Source organism: Coenobita brevimanus, chromosome 103 (genome assembly GCF_032717465.1).
Source record: "Coenobita brevimanus isolate Jiangsu-jjx chromosome 103, ASM3271746v2, whole genome shotgun sequence".
NCBI lineage: Eukaryota > Metazoa > Arthropoda > Malacostraca > Decapoda > Coenobitidae > Coenobita > Coenobita brevimanus.
In genome coordinates this window covers 4,673,254-4,688,586 of record NC_137056.1, presented here as the reverse complement: position 1 = coordinate 4,688,586, position 15,333 = coordinate 4,673,254, and the positions used below count along the sequence as shown (strand labels likewise).

General features: G+C 42.4%; 1 protein-coding gene across 1 annotated transcript in view; it reads left to right on the top strand.

Annotated features, from left to right (window-relative positions):
- The first annotated feature begins 205 nt into the window (after positions 1-205).
- Positions 206-15,333, top strand: part of LOC145415617 (putative defense protein 3) — a 36,467-nt gene continuing 21,339 nt past the window's right edge. The window contains exon 1 of the mRNA XM_080284840.1: positions 206-711. Within this exon, the coding sequence (XP_080140966.1) occupies positions 504-711 (208 nt within the window). The 5' untranslated portion in view covers positions 206-503. The remainder of the gene's footprint in view (positions 712-15,333) is intronic.

Sequence of the window (15,333 nt, the reverse complement as noted above, 5' to 3'; positions counted from 1 at the left end):
TATTCCCCTCTCACTTACCCCAATTCCTCTCCCTTTCTCACCCGCTCCCCCCACTCACCGCCTCTCTCCGTCACCCACCCTTCCTCTCCACCTCACTCGCTCTTCCTTTCCTCCCCACCCCACCTCCCCTTCACCCAGCGAGGTATATAAGGCGGCCCCCCTGCCTCACCCGCACTCGCGCAGTACCTCCCCAGTGCAGGCAGCCAGGCAGTTGTGTCACATCCATCTGGATTACGTGTGGAAAGCCAAGACACCCATTCATCCATACATTATTTAATCTATTTAACCACCCATTAACCAGTTCATTCATCCATTTAACTGGCTGTCAAACCATCCATCTATTTAACCATCCGTCCAATCAGCTATCAAATAACTCAGCCATCCATCCATCCATCTCTCCAACCTCATCTTAAAATCAACTAGTGTCATTTTGTTATCCCTAAAACTCGACCAATTCTAGTCCTCTTTCACCTCACACAAACACACACATAAAATCACCTACAATGGGCGTGTCTCTGCTACTGATGGGCGTGATGTGGGCGGTGGTGGGGCTGGGTGCGGGCTTTCCTGACGGGGCGCCCATCGAATCCTGCATCCTGCCCGAACCGAACCGCCCAAACCACCAGGGCACCAAGCCGCAGCCGCCCGGGACGCAGAAGCACGTATTCGTCGCCTCGGGGTCACACTTCAAGCCTGGAGAGACCATTGGGGGTGAGTACAATGGAATACAGTGGACTACAAAGGGTTACATTGGAGTACAAAGGGATACAGAGGAGTACAAAAGGATACAAAGGTGTACAGAGGGATATAAAGGCGCACAGGTGGCTACAGAAGAATACACAGGTATTATAAGGAAAGCAAACTGCAACAGACCTGCTGACCCTTTGGAAATCGTTAGCTTCTGATGAAAGTATGATTACTGTACATATACTGCCTGCCATGCCCGCAGCTGATTCGTTTATATCTCAGCAAAAAGAAATCCCAGCAAGGTAAGCTTCACTGGGGAGCTATGGCGCTCACTATGGATTGCAAAGTAACCGTGCTAATAATTCTCATGGTAATAGCTCATCCTCTCGCCAACATCGCTACCAGCCGACATCGCTGCCAAAGGTGACTGTGAAAATGGAATCAGAGGAGTGATGGTTTCGTTGTTTACTATCTTTAAAAGTACAAAAGTCTTAGATAGATGCAAGATCAAAGGGTCCTTATATGGGGCCTCGTTAAAGTCTATGGGAGTGGAGAACCTAGTTACTGAAAATCCGTAGGGAATGACTGACGGACAAGGCCAATCTCTGAGATGCTCCTGCGTCTGAAAAGCAGAAACTATGGAAGCAGCCGCCGTATGTGATGAAGATAATACAGCAAAACAAAGAGGTTCACCCCACCCATCAGTCCCTCCAGCCAAAGCCGGCAAAGAAGAGCCACCATACAACAAGGAAATGCTGTCACAGGAAAAGGGGCGACTGAAACTTGCAGAATATTCTAATTTGTGATGGAAAAGTAACATCAAGTATATACTGTAATAACGTTGTGCTGTGGCGGTATCCCTCGTTATTTTGGTGAAAGTGAAACAATTAATCAGATATTCGTATTCCTTCGACAACGTGCTCAACTGTGGATTAGGAGCTGCATACTTATCCGAACGAATTTTATATGCTAACAACGATATCAAAGTCTGTTATATTGCAGAACAAGTTATAACATATGCACAAAAGCCCCGCTGAAAAGGAAATGTTGATGTAACTGGAAACGTTTACAAATTAACGTACACTCCTTTCCCCTCATGTTCTTCGATCGGTTTGTTGTGGGGTGTGATAATGTGTGCTTCTGTATGCGTTGCTGTGGTGGTGGTTGCAGAGGACTTCTAACGCAGTTGTGGTTGTGAGGTGTCGGTATTGTGGTGGTGGAGAAACTGGTGTGGTTGTGGTTGGAAAATATTATGAATGTAGATGTGGTTAGAGATGTGGATAGTGTGGTTGTAGAGATACTAGATGTGGTTGTAGCTGAGGTTGTAGGAGTTTTGTGAAGGTGTGTGACATGTAGGAGTGCTGGGCCACAGGCAAGGGAATGTCTAGTTGGACGCATAAAAAAGTGTGGCTGAGTTAGTTGCAGAAAATTGTGGTAGAGAGAGAGAGAGAGAGAGAGAGAGAGAGAGAGAGAGAGAATGATGCAGATGTAGCTCCCCCCAAAAAAAGAAAATAAATAAATAAATAAAATAATGTGGGGAGTGAGGGTGCTGCTTGTCTCGTGTTTGAGGTGGTCAAGGAAAGCGAAAGTAAAAGCAACTCTCTCTCTCTCTCTCTCTCTCTCTCTCTCTCTCTCTCTCTCTCGCCATTGTTTTTATTATGTGGGTCATTGTGTTGACAGAATGTGTGGTGTGGTGACTGGGGTAAGTGTGGTGGTGGTGGCGGTGGCTGTGGTGGTGGTAAAGTTGATTGCGGAGGTTGTATGGTTGCTCTTGTGGTGATGGCTGTGTGGTTGTTGTGGTGACGGTGATCGTTGTATGGTTGCTCTTGTGGTGATGGTTGTGTGGTTGTTGTGGTGACGGTGATCGTTGTATGGTTGCTGTGGTGGTAGTGCGGTTGATGGTAGCTGTCGTGGTGATGTGGTGGCTGTGGTAGTGGTGATGGCTGTGTGGTTAATGTTGTTTGTAGAGGAAGTGTACTAAGAGTGGTAAGTGTGGCAGCTGCTGTGTGTGGTTGTGTGGCTGGAAGTGGTTGTGGTGGTGGGCTGAGGTGAAGGTGTGGTTGAAACTTAAAATTGTTAGTGTATGTAATTGGCAGTAGGTAAATTTTTATTCTTTGTCCTTGTAACAAATTGTGGCAGTGGTGATGTGGTTATAGTATGTGTGGTGTGGTTGTGATTGGGTGGGTGGTTGGACTGGTTGTGTGGACTGATTTCGATTAGTCGTGGTAGAGTTGTTATGGTTGGTTGTGCAATGATTGTTATTGATCATGGTTTGTAATTGATTGTGGTTTGGTTAGAACTGGTCTTGGTAGTAGTGCTGTTGTGGTTTTGACTGGGAGTGTAGCTGTAAATAGTCTCCTGTTTTTATTTATTTTTTTATTTTTTTATTGCAGTGGTGGGGTTTAACTATACCGCATTTATTCTAACCTGACAAAGATTCCTAACTTCTCTCAGCTCAGATGATTGTCAAGTGTATCTGAACTGGAGGGTCGATTTGTTAAGTAACCAAGGAGACTCATTATCCAAAACTTAGGCTCACCCACAACTGATTTATTTTTCCCGTGCCAGTGACTCATTTTCGCCAGATAAATAACAAACCGTCTATAATCACGATGGGGTTCAATACTGCTTGTGCTGGTACCCTAACTATAAGGTTGATGTAGAATTCTGTGATCATCTTTACTAGAAGCCTTCGTGGTAGTTTGGCTGATACTAATAAAGTCGAATTGGAGGTGAGGTTTTGCTACTAGATACATAAAAAACTGTAGGTGAGGTACTGTATGGTAGCGGACACTCACTATAAATAAGAAAATAGATGTCGTGTGTGTGTGTGCTGGCTAAACTCATCAAAATTTTTGCGGAGTGCGTTGGCTATGCTGTGTTATAAGGAGTTGGTGGCGTCTGTTGTGGGTCTGCAGTATATTACAAAGACAGGGGAGGAATTGCGTCCCTGGCTCGTTTGTGGCCAGTGCTGAATTATATGCTGCGACTAAATGTTACAAAAATACTAACAGAAAATGACAGAATAAATAACTGCAAATAGCTAAAGAATTGCGTGTTTAGAGTGAGTATGTATTCACGGTGATTTAGTGGTTAGTGTGTTCGCCTCCCAATTTGAGGAGCCCAACGTCTGAAAGCTGGCAGTGTGTTCTTTCATATGTTAGTCTATGTTCGCATCCCGCCACTTCAGACTGATGACACACACACACACACACACACACACACACACACACACACACACACACACACACACACACAGCCAGTACAACACCTACCTATTATGTATTTTACTAACGCTTCTTCCTGCTTCGTATTTTGCTGGCACGAGGAATGTTCGCATCTGTATTCGCCCTTAAAGACACATACAGACAGGTTCTTGTATTCTCTCTTTCTCTCTCTTTCTTTTAACCTTTTTCCTGGGGTGGAGTGGAAAGGTGTGTGGTGAAAGTAAAAGTGACTCGTGTCATCTAGAGGAAAAAGAAAGATATTGATTCTGATGACGATAACTAATTTCGTCAATATTAGTATTATCTCCTTAGGAAAATAAAATCATCTGAAGTTACTGAAAAAGAAAAAAAAAAGGTGATGGAGCTGGAGAGTTAAATGAATATAGTTTCCATGGGCGCAGCCGACTGGGGGCGGGGGGGCAAGGAGCGCGTCGCCCCCCTTTTCTAACAGAGGATCCTGAGTGAGAAGGAACTCATTTGGTCAGTTACATATACTTTCATTTATTCATTCTTGTATTAACAGTCATTTCCTGAGCTGCTTCCTTTACAATTTAACACTTGATAGCTTTTTTAATTAGATGCTATTATAATATTTCCAAAGACCTGTATCTCGAGAATAATAATAATAAAGTCAGCCGACCATAACAAAATCCTGGCAGCACCCCTGATAGTTTCTAACCCCTCCGTTGCCAGAAGTCTTCCCTCAGCTGGATAAAGTATTAGTAAGTAGCAAGAATATAAATACAAAGACGCCATCATGCTAAAGTTAACCCCATTACTGCAATGTCGTGTGTGTGTGTGTGTGTGTGTGTGTGTGTGTGTGTGTGTGTGTGTGTGTGTGTGTGTCAGGACTCCATATTATAATAATACAACTCATAGATAGATAGATAGATAGATAGATAGATAGACAGATAGATAGACAGACAGATAGAAGCACCAAGTCAGAGGATGAGATAGAAGTGTGTCAGCAACCCTTGCAACTCTTAAGTGAAGGAATGCTCGTCGTGCACCGGAAGATGTACATCTTTGTGTGTGTGTGTGTGTGTGTGTGTGTGTGTGTGTGTGTGTGTGTGTGTGTGTGTGTGTGTGTGTGTGTGTGTGTGTGTGTGTGTGTGTTACTGTCGCTACCTCCACACGGTTATACTTGGCACAGGAGACTTCTCACACTGAGGAGGTTAATGACAACAGCATCTAACCTCTCCAGGATTCTTAAAGCCTCTCCCAAGCTGAATAAAATCGTCTAGGGATAGTAAGAATAAAAATCAAAACAACGTCATCGGGCTGCTGTGGTTAGTGGAGATCATTTCTAACCTTTTGGCGGTGGAATAAAAAAAATGAAATACATATATACGTAAATAAAGATATAAATAAAAAGAAAGGCCATCACCGTGCAGGGAAGGCCGATAAAGCAATAAAGACTATATAAATAACGCTAATTAAAGCCTAAAATTTTATGAAATGTGTAATGGAAGCTGACCAGTGAAGAAAGGCTGAATTCGCTTAACATTAGGAACGAGATATTACACTAGACCAATCTTATTCTTACATTAATCCGGCTTTGAGACTCATCTAGCAAATATTAATCCGGTTTCCACATTTATCCAGATTCTAATTTATCTAGATTCCAGAGTTATCCAGATTCTACATTTATCCAGATTTCAGATTAATCCACCTTTTAGAGTTTTCCAGTATCCCGGTTAATCCAGCTTCGGCATTAATCCAGTTTCCAGGCCTTCAACATACAGGCTAATCAACCTTTTATTTTAATCCAGTTGCCAGACTAATCCATCTAAATTTATCCAGCTTTCAGATTTATCCAACATCCAAGTCAGTTCAGCTTAGGTATTAATCCAGTTTGAGGCACTCAGTGTGGAGACTAATCCTGCTTTTACATTAATCCAGCTTCCAGGCTAATCCAGTGTCCAGACTAATGCACCATCGGAATTAACCCAGATCCAGGACTACTATATTTACTGTAGCTGCCTGGTGGTCTAGTGGCTTTAGATGGCAGGACCCCACACAGGCTCGTATTCTTGGTGACTAAAGAAGCTCCCTAACATCCCTTCCTTACCGATTTAGTTTTGGACACGGCATGCTAATATCGTTTTTTACGTTATTTATGAAGAGTATGGTGATATTAGAATATTTAAGCAGCACAGAAGAGGACAACAAGGTGTAATTCGCAAAACAGATCGCTTAGGAAGAGGTGATAGGGAGTTTCCTTCACCGACGAGAAGACGAACCTCTGACATTTGAGTCTGGCTACCTCAACACGATTTTCTTCAGCTAAATTTGTCCTCTAAAAGCATAAAGCACGCGTAGCTTCGAATCACCAAGAGGCGGCTGGAGGGTTTTTTCGATTAAATGATGCCACCGGGGACTCAGACTGGTCACCTACCCTTAAATATTTAGGGCCAAATGCAGCAGCCAAGTTGCTACACCTCAGGGGGGTTATAATTATGGAACCGGACATTTTTATAAGCTTCCGGAATATTTACAGAATTTCTTGAGTTAAATAAGCTCATCACGTGGTGGCAATATAGCTAAATAGATAAATACATACATAAACAGATAAAATAAATAAACAAATAAATATAATAAAATACGCCCGAGATATGACAGGGGTTAACCGATCAATTTTTACGACCACTCCAGCATTACACTGAGGCTAACGACAGGGGGTTCTATTCAGTGCAGAGTTAATGACAGAGGCCTGAGTGTTAAGATCCCCAGTGAACCTTCCTGACCGCACTATGACTCAGCACAAGCACCCCTTAATAGTGCTGAGTCAGAGGGTAACGGTGTTGACTTTTAATGGCGGTACTGCAGCTGCCATTCCAGATTTCCTACCTCATCGGTTTTAGGTGTTGGGGGGACGGGGGTATGACGACGGTGAGTGTTGTGGAAGTGAGGCCTATTTTAATGAAGTCTAAAGCATTACACTACTCATTTACTCTGTCTGGTCTCGAACTCACATCCTTTCAGACAACAGACCACTTCTCTAACCTTTCGACCTACACCTCCTCGACCCGTGGTGTGTGCTGACTCAGTGGTTTTAACGATGCTGACCTATTCTAAGCTGACCACCACTGCTGCACGTGTCATCTCCAATTATATAACAACTACAGTCCTTTTACCTTAACCTACAACAAATTTTTCTCCTGTCGCAGTACTTCTTCGTGACTAGCTTCATATGATAGTGTCAATCTCATGGCATAACTCAGCACTCAAGATGGAGAAATGATAATATTAAGCCAAGTTAGGGTGAAAGGGGTATAACAACACTGGTTTACCCACGACCACATGGCAGAGTCGCTAAATATACCCCTTCAGGATGATTACGTCTATAGGATGTATTCTACGTGACTGTGGAGATTTCGTAACGCCTCTCCTTTAACGATTTATTTTGAACACCAAAACTTAATAATTCTCCCGTATGTCAATGAACCATGGTGTGTCGTTATTAAGCTGAAATACAAAAGAGGGAGAGTAAATCGCTACGAAACAGGCACTACGTCATGGAAAGGATTTAGAGCCACAAAACTGTCTTTTCCTTCCAACGAACTATGCGAAATAAACCGTAAAAGGACGGAAACCTCACCATATAAAGGTGAAAGGACTCAACCACCAGACGCCATATGTAACTGGCACACAAAATGGGTTAACTAGACCATGAAGCAAACCGGAGATATTATGAAGGCAATGATTACACTAAACCGGAGTCTTACATTCGATAAAAAATGGCGGTGGTTAAAGAAGGGGTTGGACTGATACAAAAACTGGATGACACACTCCGTTTAAAGTGGGAAATTTCGGTACATGAACAGCGAAATGTAAAGGTCTCTCTCTCTCTCTCTCTCTCTCTCCTATCGGCACACGAATGAACTCAGCTTTAAGATGTCTCCCCACAGCGAAAGGGTATCCTTTCAAATGCTCGAATCCTTTAACGTCACTTAGTAATTTTTTTTTTTCTCCCTCCAGACGATTTTACTGAGCTTAGGAAAGATAAATAGATAGATAGATAGCCAGACACACAGAGAAATAAATAAACAGATAGATAGACAAAAATCCTTAGGTAAGTAGAGACACATAAACAGACAGATACAGACAGAGATAGGTAGGTGGAGATAAAAATATTGTGTACATATAAATATAATTAGAGAGAGAGAGAGAGAGAGAGAGAGAGAGAGAGAGAGAGAGAGACTATCCTAAGCCAATAATCTCGTCTGAAGATGGAACCAATAAAATAAAGAAAACTCCGGGTTCAGTGGATCAATAACACCGGCCGGAAATACTAAGAATAAAATACAAAAGACCCCTCGGTGGTGAAAGGGTGAAGCTCCGGGACATGTGCTTTGTGTGTGTGTGTGTGTGTGTGTGTGTGTGTGTGTGTGTGTGTGTGTGAGAGAGAGAGAGAGAGAGAGAGAGAGAGAGAGAGAGAGAGAGAGAGAGAGAGAGATTGTGTGTGATTCGGTGTAAAACAGCGTGGAGAATGATGAATGCTGACCAGGAGCATTGTGTTTGCCAGGGTTCAGTGATTCTCTCTCTCTCTCTCTCGCTGCTTTTACATTTGTCGAAAAACTTTTTCACTATTTTTTCTTCAATAAACATTTCCTTGGACTTTCCCTTTCCCCCCCTTCTCTCTTCCTTGCGCTGCACTTCCATAACATTTCTGTTCAAATATTTCCTTCAACCTTTCCCCCTCTCTGGAGAAAGCGAGCGAGAGAGAGAGAGAGAGAGAGAGAGAGAGAGAGAGAGAGAATAATGAAAGTGAAAGGCAAGAATAATAGGAACGCAAGAGAAAGAACAAAGAAAGAGAGGTGAGGGAGGAAACATGACAGACAATTACGAAACAGACATGCAAGGAGGGAGGATGGAAGGAGGGGAGAAGGGTGATGACGGACAGCGAAGGAGGGAGGCGAAGGACGAGAGGAAGGATTGTGAAAGAGAGGGAAGGGAAAGAGAGAGGGAAAGGGGATGGCAAAGTGGTGACGGAGGGTAAGAACGAAAAAATACAGGAAAGGCAGGGAAGGAAGTAGGTGGAGAGAGAGAGAGAGAGAGAGAGAGAGAGAGAGAGAGAGAGAGAGAGAGAGAGAGAGAGAGAGAGAGAGAGAGAGGCAAGGTAACAGGTGGTATGACCCTCCCTCCCTCCTCCATCTCTCCCCCCCGCTAACCTCATTCCTCTCTCTCAGTTCTTGTCTCCCCCCCCCCTCTCTCTCTCTCTCTCTCAGCATTCAAGAGGTCAAGAGAGTCATTTGGTTTAATGATGCTGCTCCAAGTATTTCATTAACGACAGTCGCAGTGCCAGTAACACAGGGAAAGGGACTGAAAGTGGACGGTAGAGTGGGAAAAAACTGTACGTAGCAAAAAAACGTCTCTAGCCCCTCTATCCAGTAATTAATGGATCCGCCAAGTCATGCAAAGGGAGAGCAGAACCAACCACGCGTCCACAAACACACAATAGCCGGTATTGTTTTCATTTGACGAAACTGGGCAACTCCAACAACTTGAATACTGTACTTAGTTGTGGTTGTATGAAACTCAACGAGCATTATAAATGAGGCAAAAATAAGTCTCCTTGATCATTGGTCAAAGTTATCTTCCAGTCTCATTACACATGGCCGTCATCAGATCTGAAAGAGGTACGGATCTTTGTCAGATGAAAACAAACCTAGTATAGACAAACATTCTGAAAAGGCTGGTTCTGCAATAACATTTTCGTACGGTTAACATGAGAACACTGTGGGTGACATGGATCTAATTCAGTGAGGGGTTAAGTTCAGATGAAATTCCTCTTCTTGCCAAATCTTGTTAACTGATGCATACTCAAATGGCTGTCTCCTGCACGAAACACTTAGGCATGACTGATCTGGGTGTTTTTAAGTCCAGGTCCCTGGCATAAAGTTTATAATTTTATACATACATACATACATATATATATATATATATATATATATATATATATATATATATATATATATATATCAATAGTTCCAATACATATGATCTAGTTTCAGTTCTAACAGCTGATAACATTACCACTACACAGTTTTTCCATTAGATGTATTTAACGAATAGCTTAAATGGTAGTGAAACAAGGGAAAGGAGGTCTCTGATATCCAAGCCCACCCCAAAACATTCAAAAATGTGTCCTTTTACTTTGGACACACCCCTCATACACACCCCAAGAGCACCCCATGTACTCGTACACACCACACACACCTCAGACACTCCCCGGACATGCCCCAGGCACACACCAAACACCACCGATTCCCTCACCCCCTCAAATCCCCCTCATAAGTTAAGGCTTTTAAAACGCTACGGTTGCAACCTGCCAGATTATATTTTTAAAACAGGCACAGTGACTTGGTAAGTGAGTGACATTTAAAGACACACCGCACCTTGTGAGTGCATAATTGGCAGTATTACTCTTAGTATCATAAAATAATTATTTCACTTTCATTCCTAAATCATGCAGTCCTCCACAACTTCTTTTGGATATATTACTCTCTCAGGATGATTCTACCATTTTACGTACACGGTTAACGGCCAGAGGATCTATCTGGTTCCTAAATTTAGGTGCTAGATACTAAGTCATTATATTACCAGAAAAGTTGAAGCATTCATAACAAACCGTTACGTCTGTGCATCTGCTTAACCCCCAGAACCCCGCGTTGCTGCACGTGCAATTTTGTAGGGAAGGTACTTAGTGTACCGCCCTTCGCCTATCGGCTCATAGCCGTAAAGCTCGTAACTCCCTACCCTGGGGTTCCCTCCTTATCCATGTTTTGAAAATGTGTTGAACTGTCACCCCTGGGTGGCACTGCGTTCTACAGAGTTTAAATGTGTGTTTGTACTCCCATACTGCACAACTAAAGTCAAAGAATCCTATCACATGTCTGTGGCACCCAACTAATGAAGCCAGATTACAGCCCTTAACGTTACAACCCTCTGACTTACATCTTAGTCTGGGAAGGTATCCGTACGTTATGACACAGCTTCCAGACACTGTAAAAGACCCACTGACCGCAACTGTACTTCCCAACCATGCACACCGACCATTTTGATGGGACAGAAACCAGTCCTCATTCTCAAGTTTGACCTCCTCAGAAAGTTTTTTTGGGTGTAGGTAACTGTACACCTGCGAAACACTTCCTCAATCCATCTTCCCCCTGCCTCTGACCTCCAGTCTTTCAAAACCCAGTGGGTCCAAGGATCTTAACTAATGACTCTGACTATACCTCTACTTTTTCTCTACTTTTTCTGTTTTCCGTCAGAGGGGTAGATTTTTTTCAGAAAGGTATTTGTTGCGTTTTGTAATTCTTTGCATAAAAAGTAATGCCAGTTGATGAATTATTGATTTATTATAATGATTGACATGTATTGTTAATAATCGTAACACCTTAAATTTTTGTCACAGAATTTTTTCTAACGGACTGTTATACATCTTAATATTTTGTAAACAAATTTAGTTCAAATTTGCTGACTGGAAATATAAAGCGTTAAAGTCGTGTTGCAGCGCCAATTAACCTTGCCTGTAAAAGGTACCACGTGACTCCAACACCACCACCTTTAACCCCCTCCCCCCACTGCTTCGTGACCATTTACACATTTCATTGCAGATGCCTCCACACGATTTTATTTTACTGAGGGAGCTTCAAGCAAAAACTGAGAATCATCCCATCTCCCTAAGAGAGATAGATAGATAGATAGATAGATAGATAGAGAGAGAGAGAGAGAGAGAGAGAGAGAGAGAGAGAGAGAGAGAGAAAGAAAGAGAGAGAGAGAGAATTTTATTCGTGCACCGAACACAACCATATACAGTATTTTAAAAGGAGTACACAGATCTGCAGTTACTCTCGTCTACAAACAAGTCCATGTCAGAAGGTTCTCATGCTCACAGTTGAGCCCCAGTCTTCCTCCAGAAAACGTCTAATATATGATATTCTGAAAACAGATAATTGAGGATTCAGTACACCCTGTGAAGACTGCAGTCAGTCCTAGCAATGATTTCCGTTACGTAAGGCTGATAGTTATTTTGAATAGCTGGTATGGTTTTACTGTTTTGAATAATATGCTTCTACAATACGCTGTGATACCAGCAGGTAATTACTGGGAGGGGGAGGGGTCAGAAGTTCCAGGATAACAATGTCGGTAACCACTTCACTTCCACTGCGTTTCTTACTTCTTGGTACCTCCTGATGATTTCGTTGACCTGACGAGAGACTTTCAATAGCTGGGGTCAGATATAGTATAGCCTTCATTAACCCCTTCACTACAAGAGGTCCCTCATAAGGCCAGTAATATCGACAAAAGGTGGCAAGAATAAAATAGGGAGCGTCATCGAAGTGAAGGAATTGCAAAGATCATCACTGCACCCCCACAAAACCCACCAACTCCTCATAAAACCAACTCCTCTACCTCTATCATACTAAGATTAGCATGATATTCCTAGCATATTACATTTCATTTAGTGGGTATTATATGCTTTTTACCCTAACCTGGCCCAGATTTTCGTCCTCTTCCAGCTTATTTTTAGTAGCTCAGTGTCAGAGAAAGATAATGCTGTGGTTCTACATCTTTTCCATAGCACCTCACTGTGACTAGCATCGTATTCTAGCATTAATCTCTTCTTACAGCTGAGCAGTGAAGATGGGGAGATGAAAAATTTAGGCCATGTTAGAGTAAAATGAGTATAGTGTCCAAATGGTGGCATGTGAAGGTGTGTGGCGGCGTCTGTGCGAAAGAACAGGTTACATGGCTTCCTAAGTGGGTTTCATGCTGTCGAATGAAAAAACAAAAAAGATATGTGAGGAAAAAACTAATTCGCTGCTTCACATTCTGAGATAGATGAGTTTGTTCTCTGGTTACTTATTCCCCTCCACCCCAAATCTCTCTCTCACTTTTTTTTTTCCTCGCTATTTATATCTATTTAAAATTTTCTTTCCCTTCTACCACACCCACCATTCTCTCTCTCTCTCTCTCTCTCTCTCACACACACACACACACACACACACACACACACACACACACACACACACACACACACACACATACACATACACACACACATTAATTTCTTTACCCGATACTATTAGACCCTTTCCTTTCTCTGGCTCCATAACCCTCCCCACCTCTCTCTCTCTCTCTCTCTCTCTCTGGTGTGACCTTGTGTGTGAGAGGTGAGTGCTCGGTATGACACTGCATTTGCACTGACACACCTCGCCCTCTTCCTTGTCATGTGTGTCATCCAGCATCACAACTCACCTGCCAGGGCTTGTCATTTCTCACTCTCATACAATTACACACACACACACACACACACACACACACACACACACTGCAGAGGAATTACATGCATGCAAAGATACACTCATACACACAAGAAAACGTCAGCATGCATAAAAATCTTACACACACACACACACACACACTAACATCCCCGCCAAACACACACATTCACCCATCCCACACACACAAATATCCACACGCAACCTCATTCCCCAAACACACTCAAACACTGGCACACACAAGAAGGAACACAAAAACAAACTCGGCCAGGCAAATTTCACTTTCACTCCTACATACCTACTCTCCCTCTAACCCCAAACCTGTTCCAACTGTGCATGCGTGTGGGGGGGGAACCGCAACAGGGCTATTTTTACGGTGTGCTACGTTCGCCAGAGTTCCGTTATCCGCTAAACTGTACACGTATTTCGCGACGCCTCTCCATAAGCGATTAATTTCACACATTCTGCTTTCATACTCGCTTTTATGTTTTTCGACTGGTATCATATCTAAGTGTTAAGATACTGCTACAATTCGGTACTGACGATAAATAGAAGATAATTTTAAGCCAGGTTAGAGTAAATGGGGTATATGTAACAGCTGCTAACTCGACGAGGGGCTGTAGTTTCGCTGGTTTCATGTTTCGTTACACCTCTTCCTTAGCGATATATTTTTCTAGTTATGCTTCACTACAGTCTTTTCACTTCAACTTGGCCCAAATTTCACTCTTTTACAGCTTTTTTCACATAGCTAAGCCTCAGAATAAGACAATATCATGCCTATTCATTCTTTCCACGGCACTACTTTACGATTAGCGCCACAGCTCAGTGTTAACTAACTGCTTCAACTCAGCAATCAAGATGGAGGGATGGCAATTTTATTTTGGGTTAAAGCAAACAGGGCATAGTCCCATTTTAATTATCTGTGTCTTTTAAATACTAATATTCCTTGCATTAATGGCATACTATACGATGTTAAGGTGCAATATCCGAAATAAATCAGTAAGGAAAAGTTGCAAAGAAGTCTCCGGTGTTAATGAAAATACGGATATTCTCGTCGGTTAAAGAAATTACGCAACACCTCTCCCATTGCAATTTATTCTGCAAATTACACCTGCATACCGTCCGGTGTGTTGCGATGCAAACTATAGTGAAGATATATACCACTCAAAGAAATATACAGTTAAAATGTGGAAAATAAATCGCTAAGGAAGAGATATTAAGATACCTTCAATGCTTTAAAAATTGGCATTGTTGCATTGCTAAGATTCCATAAGCAGAGTACTGTACAAATTTTATGCCGGTACTAAACTGGAGTGCGTAATTTCAATGGAGACAAGGAACTGGATTCTTTTGTCTTTCTTCCTCCTCCTCCTCCTCCTCCTTTTCTTTCTTCTTGTTCTTCTTCGTCGTCTTCTTATTTTTTCTTTTCCTTCTTCTCTTCATTTTCTTTTTTTTCCTGTTCTTGTTCTTGTTCTTTCTTCTTCTTCTTCTTCTCCTCCTCCTTAGTGACAACCCTTTCAGTTCAATGACGAATTATCTACTGTTATTCTTGCCACCACCAGACGATCTTGTTAAACTTCAAACGATCTCCAGAAATTGAGTGCTTAGTGAAAGGTGTATCTTACCCCACCTGTTCAAGGTCTCTCTAAGCTGAATAAAACCGTCTGGAAACAGAACGAATTAGAAAGCAGTCAGAGAGCGCATACTTCCCCCAAAGCTAATAAAATATATGATTTACTGCTCTAATTCCTCTTTCCTACCAGACGAATATTTTAACGGTCTCACATAACCAGTTAATTCTACAGCCTTTGTCAGTCCTGTTAGGCAGTCTTGCCGAGCGTATACTTCAGCCGACACCAATAAAATTCAAAAGTTATTTCCTGCATCTGCATCCGGATCACCTCTAAATCTAATAAACTATTCCTTGACCAACAGCCCATCTACCTTCTACTCTCCACACTTCACTGAAATCCGACACCAACTTTATGAGATACCGTATCTTGTAAACAAGTTGACAAATAAAGACGGGTGATTACATAACCTCCGTCTAACTTCACTTGCGGAGGTTAAACACACACACACACACACACACACACACACACACACACACACACACACACACACCAGAC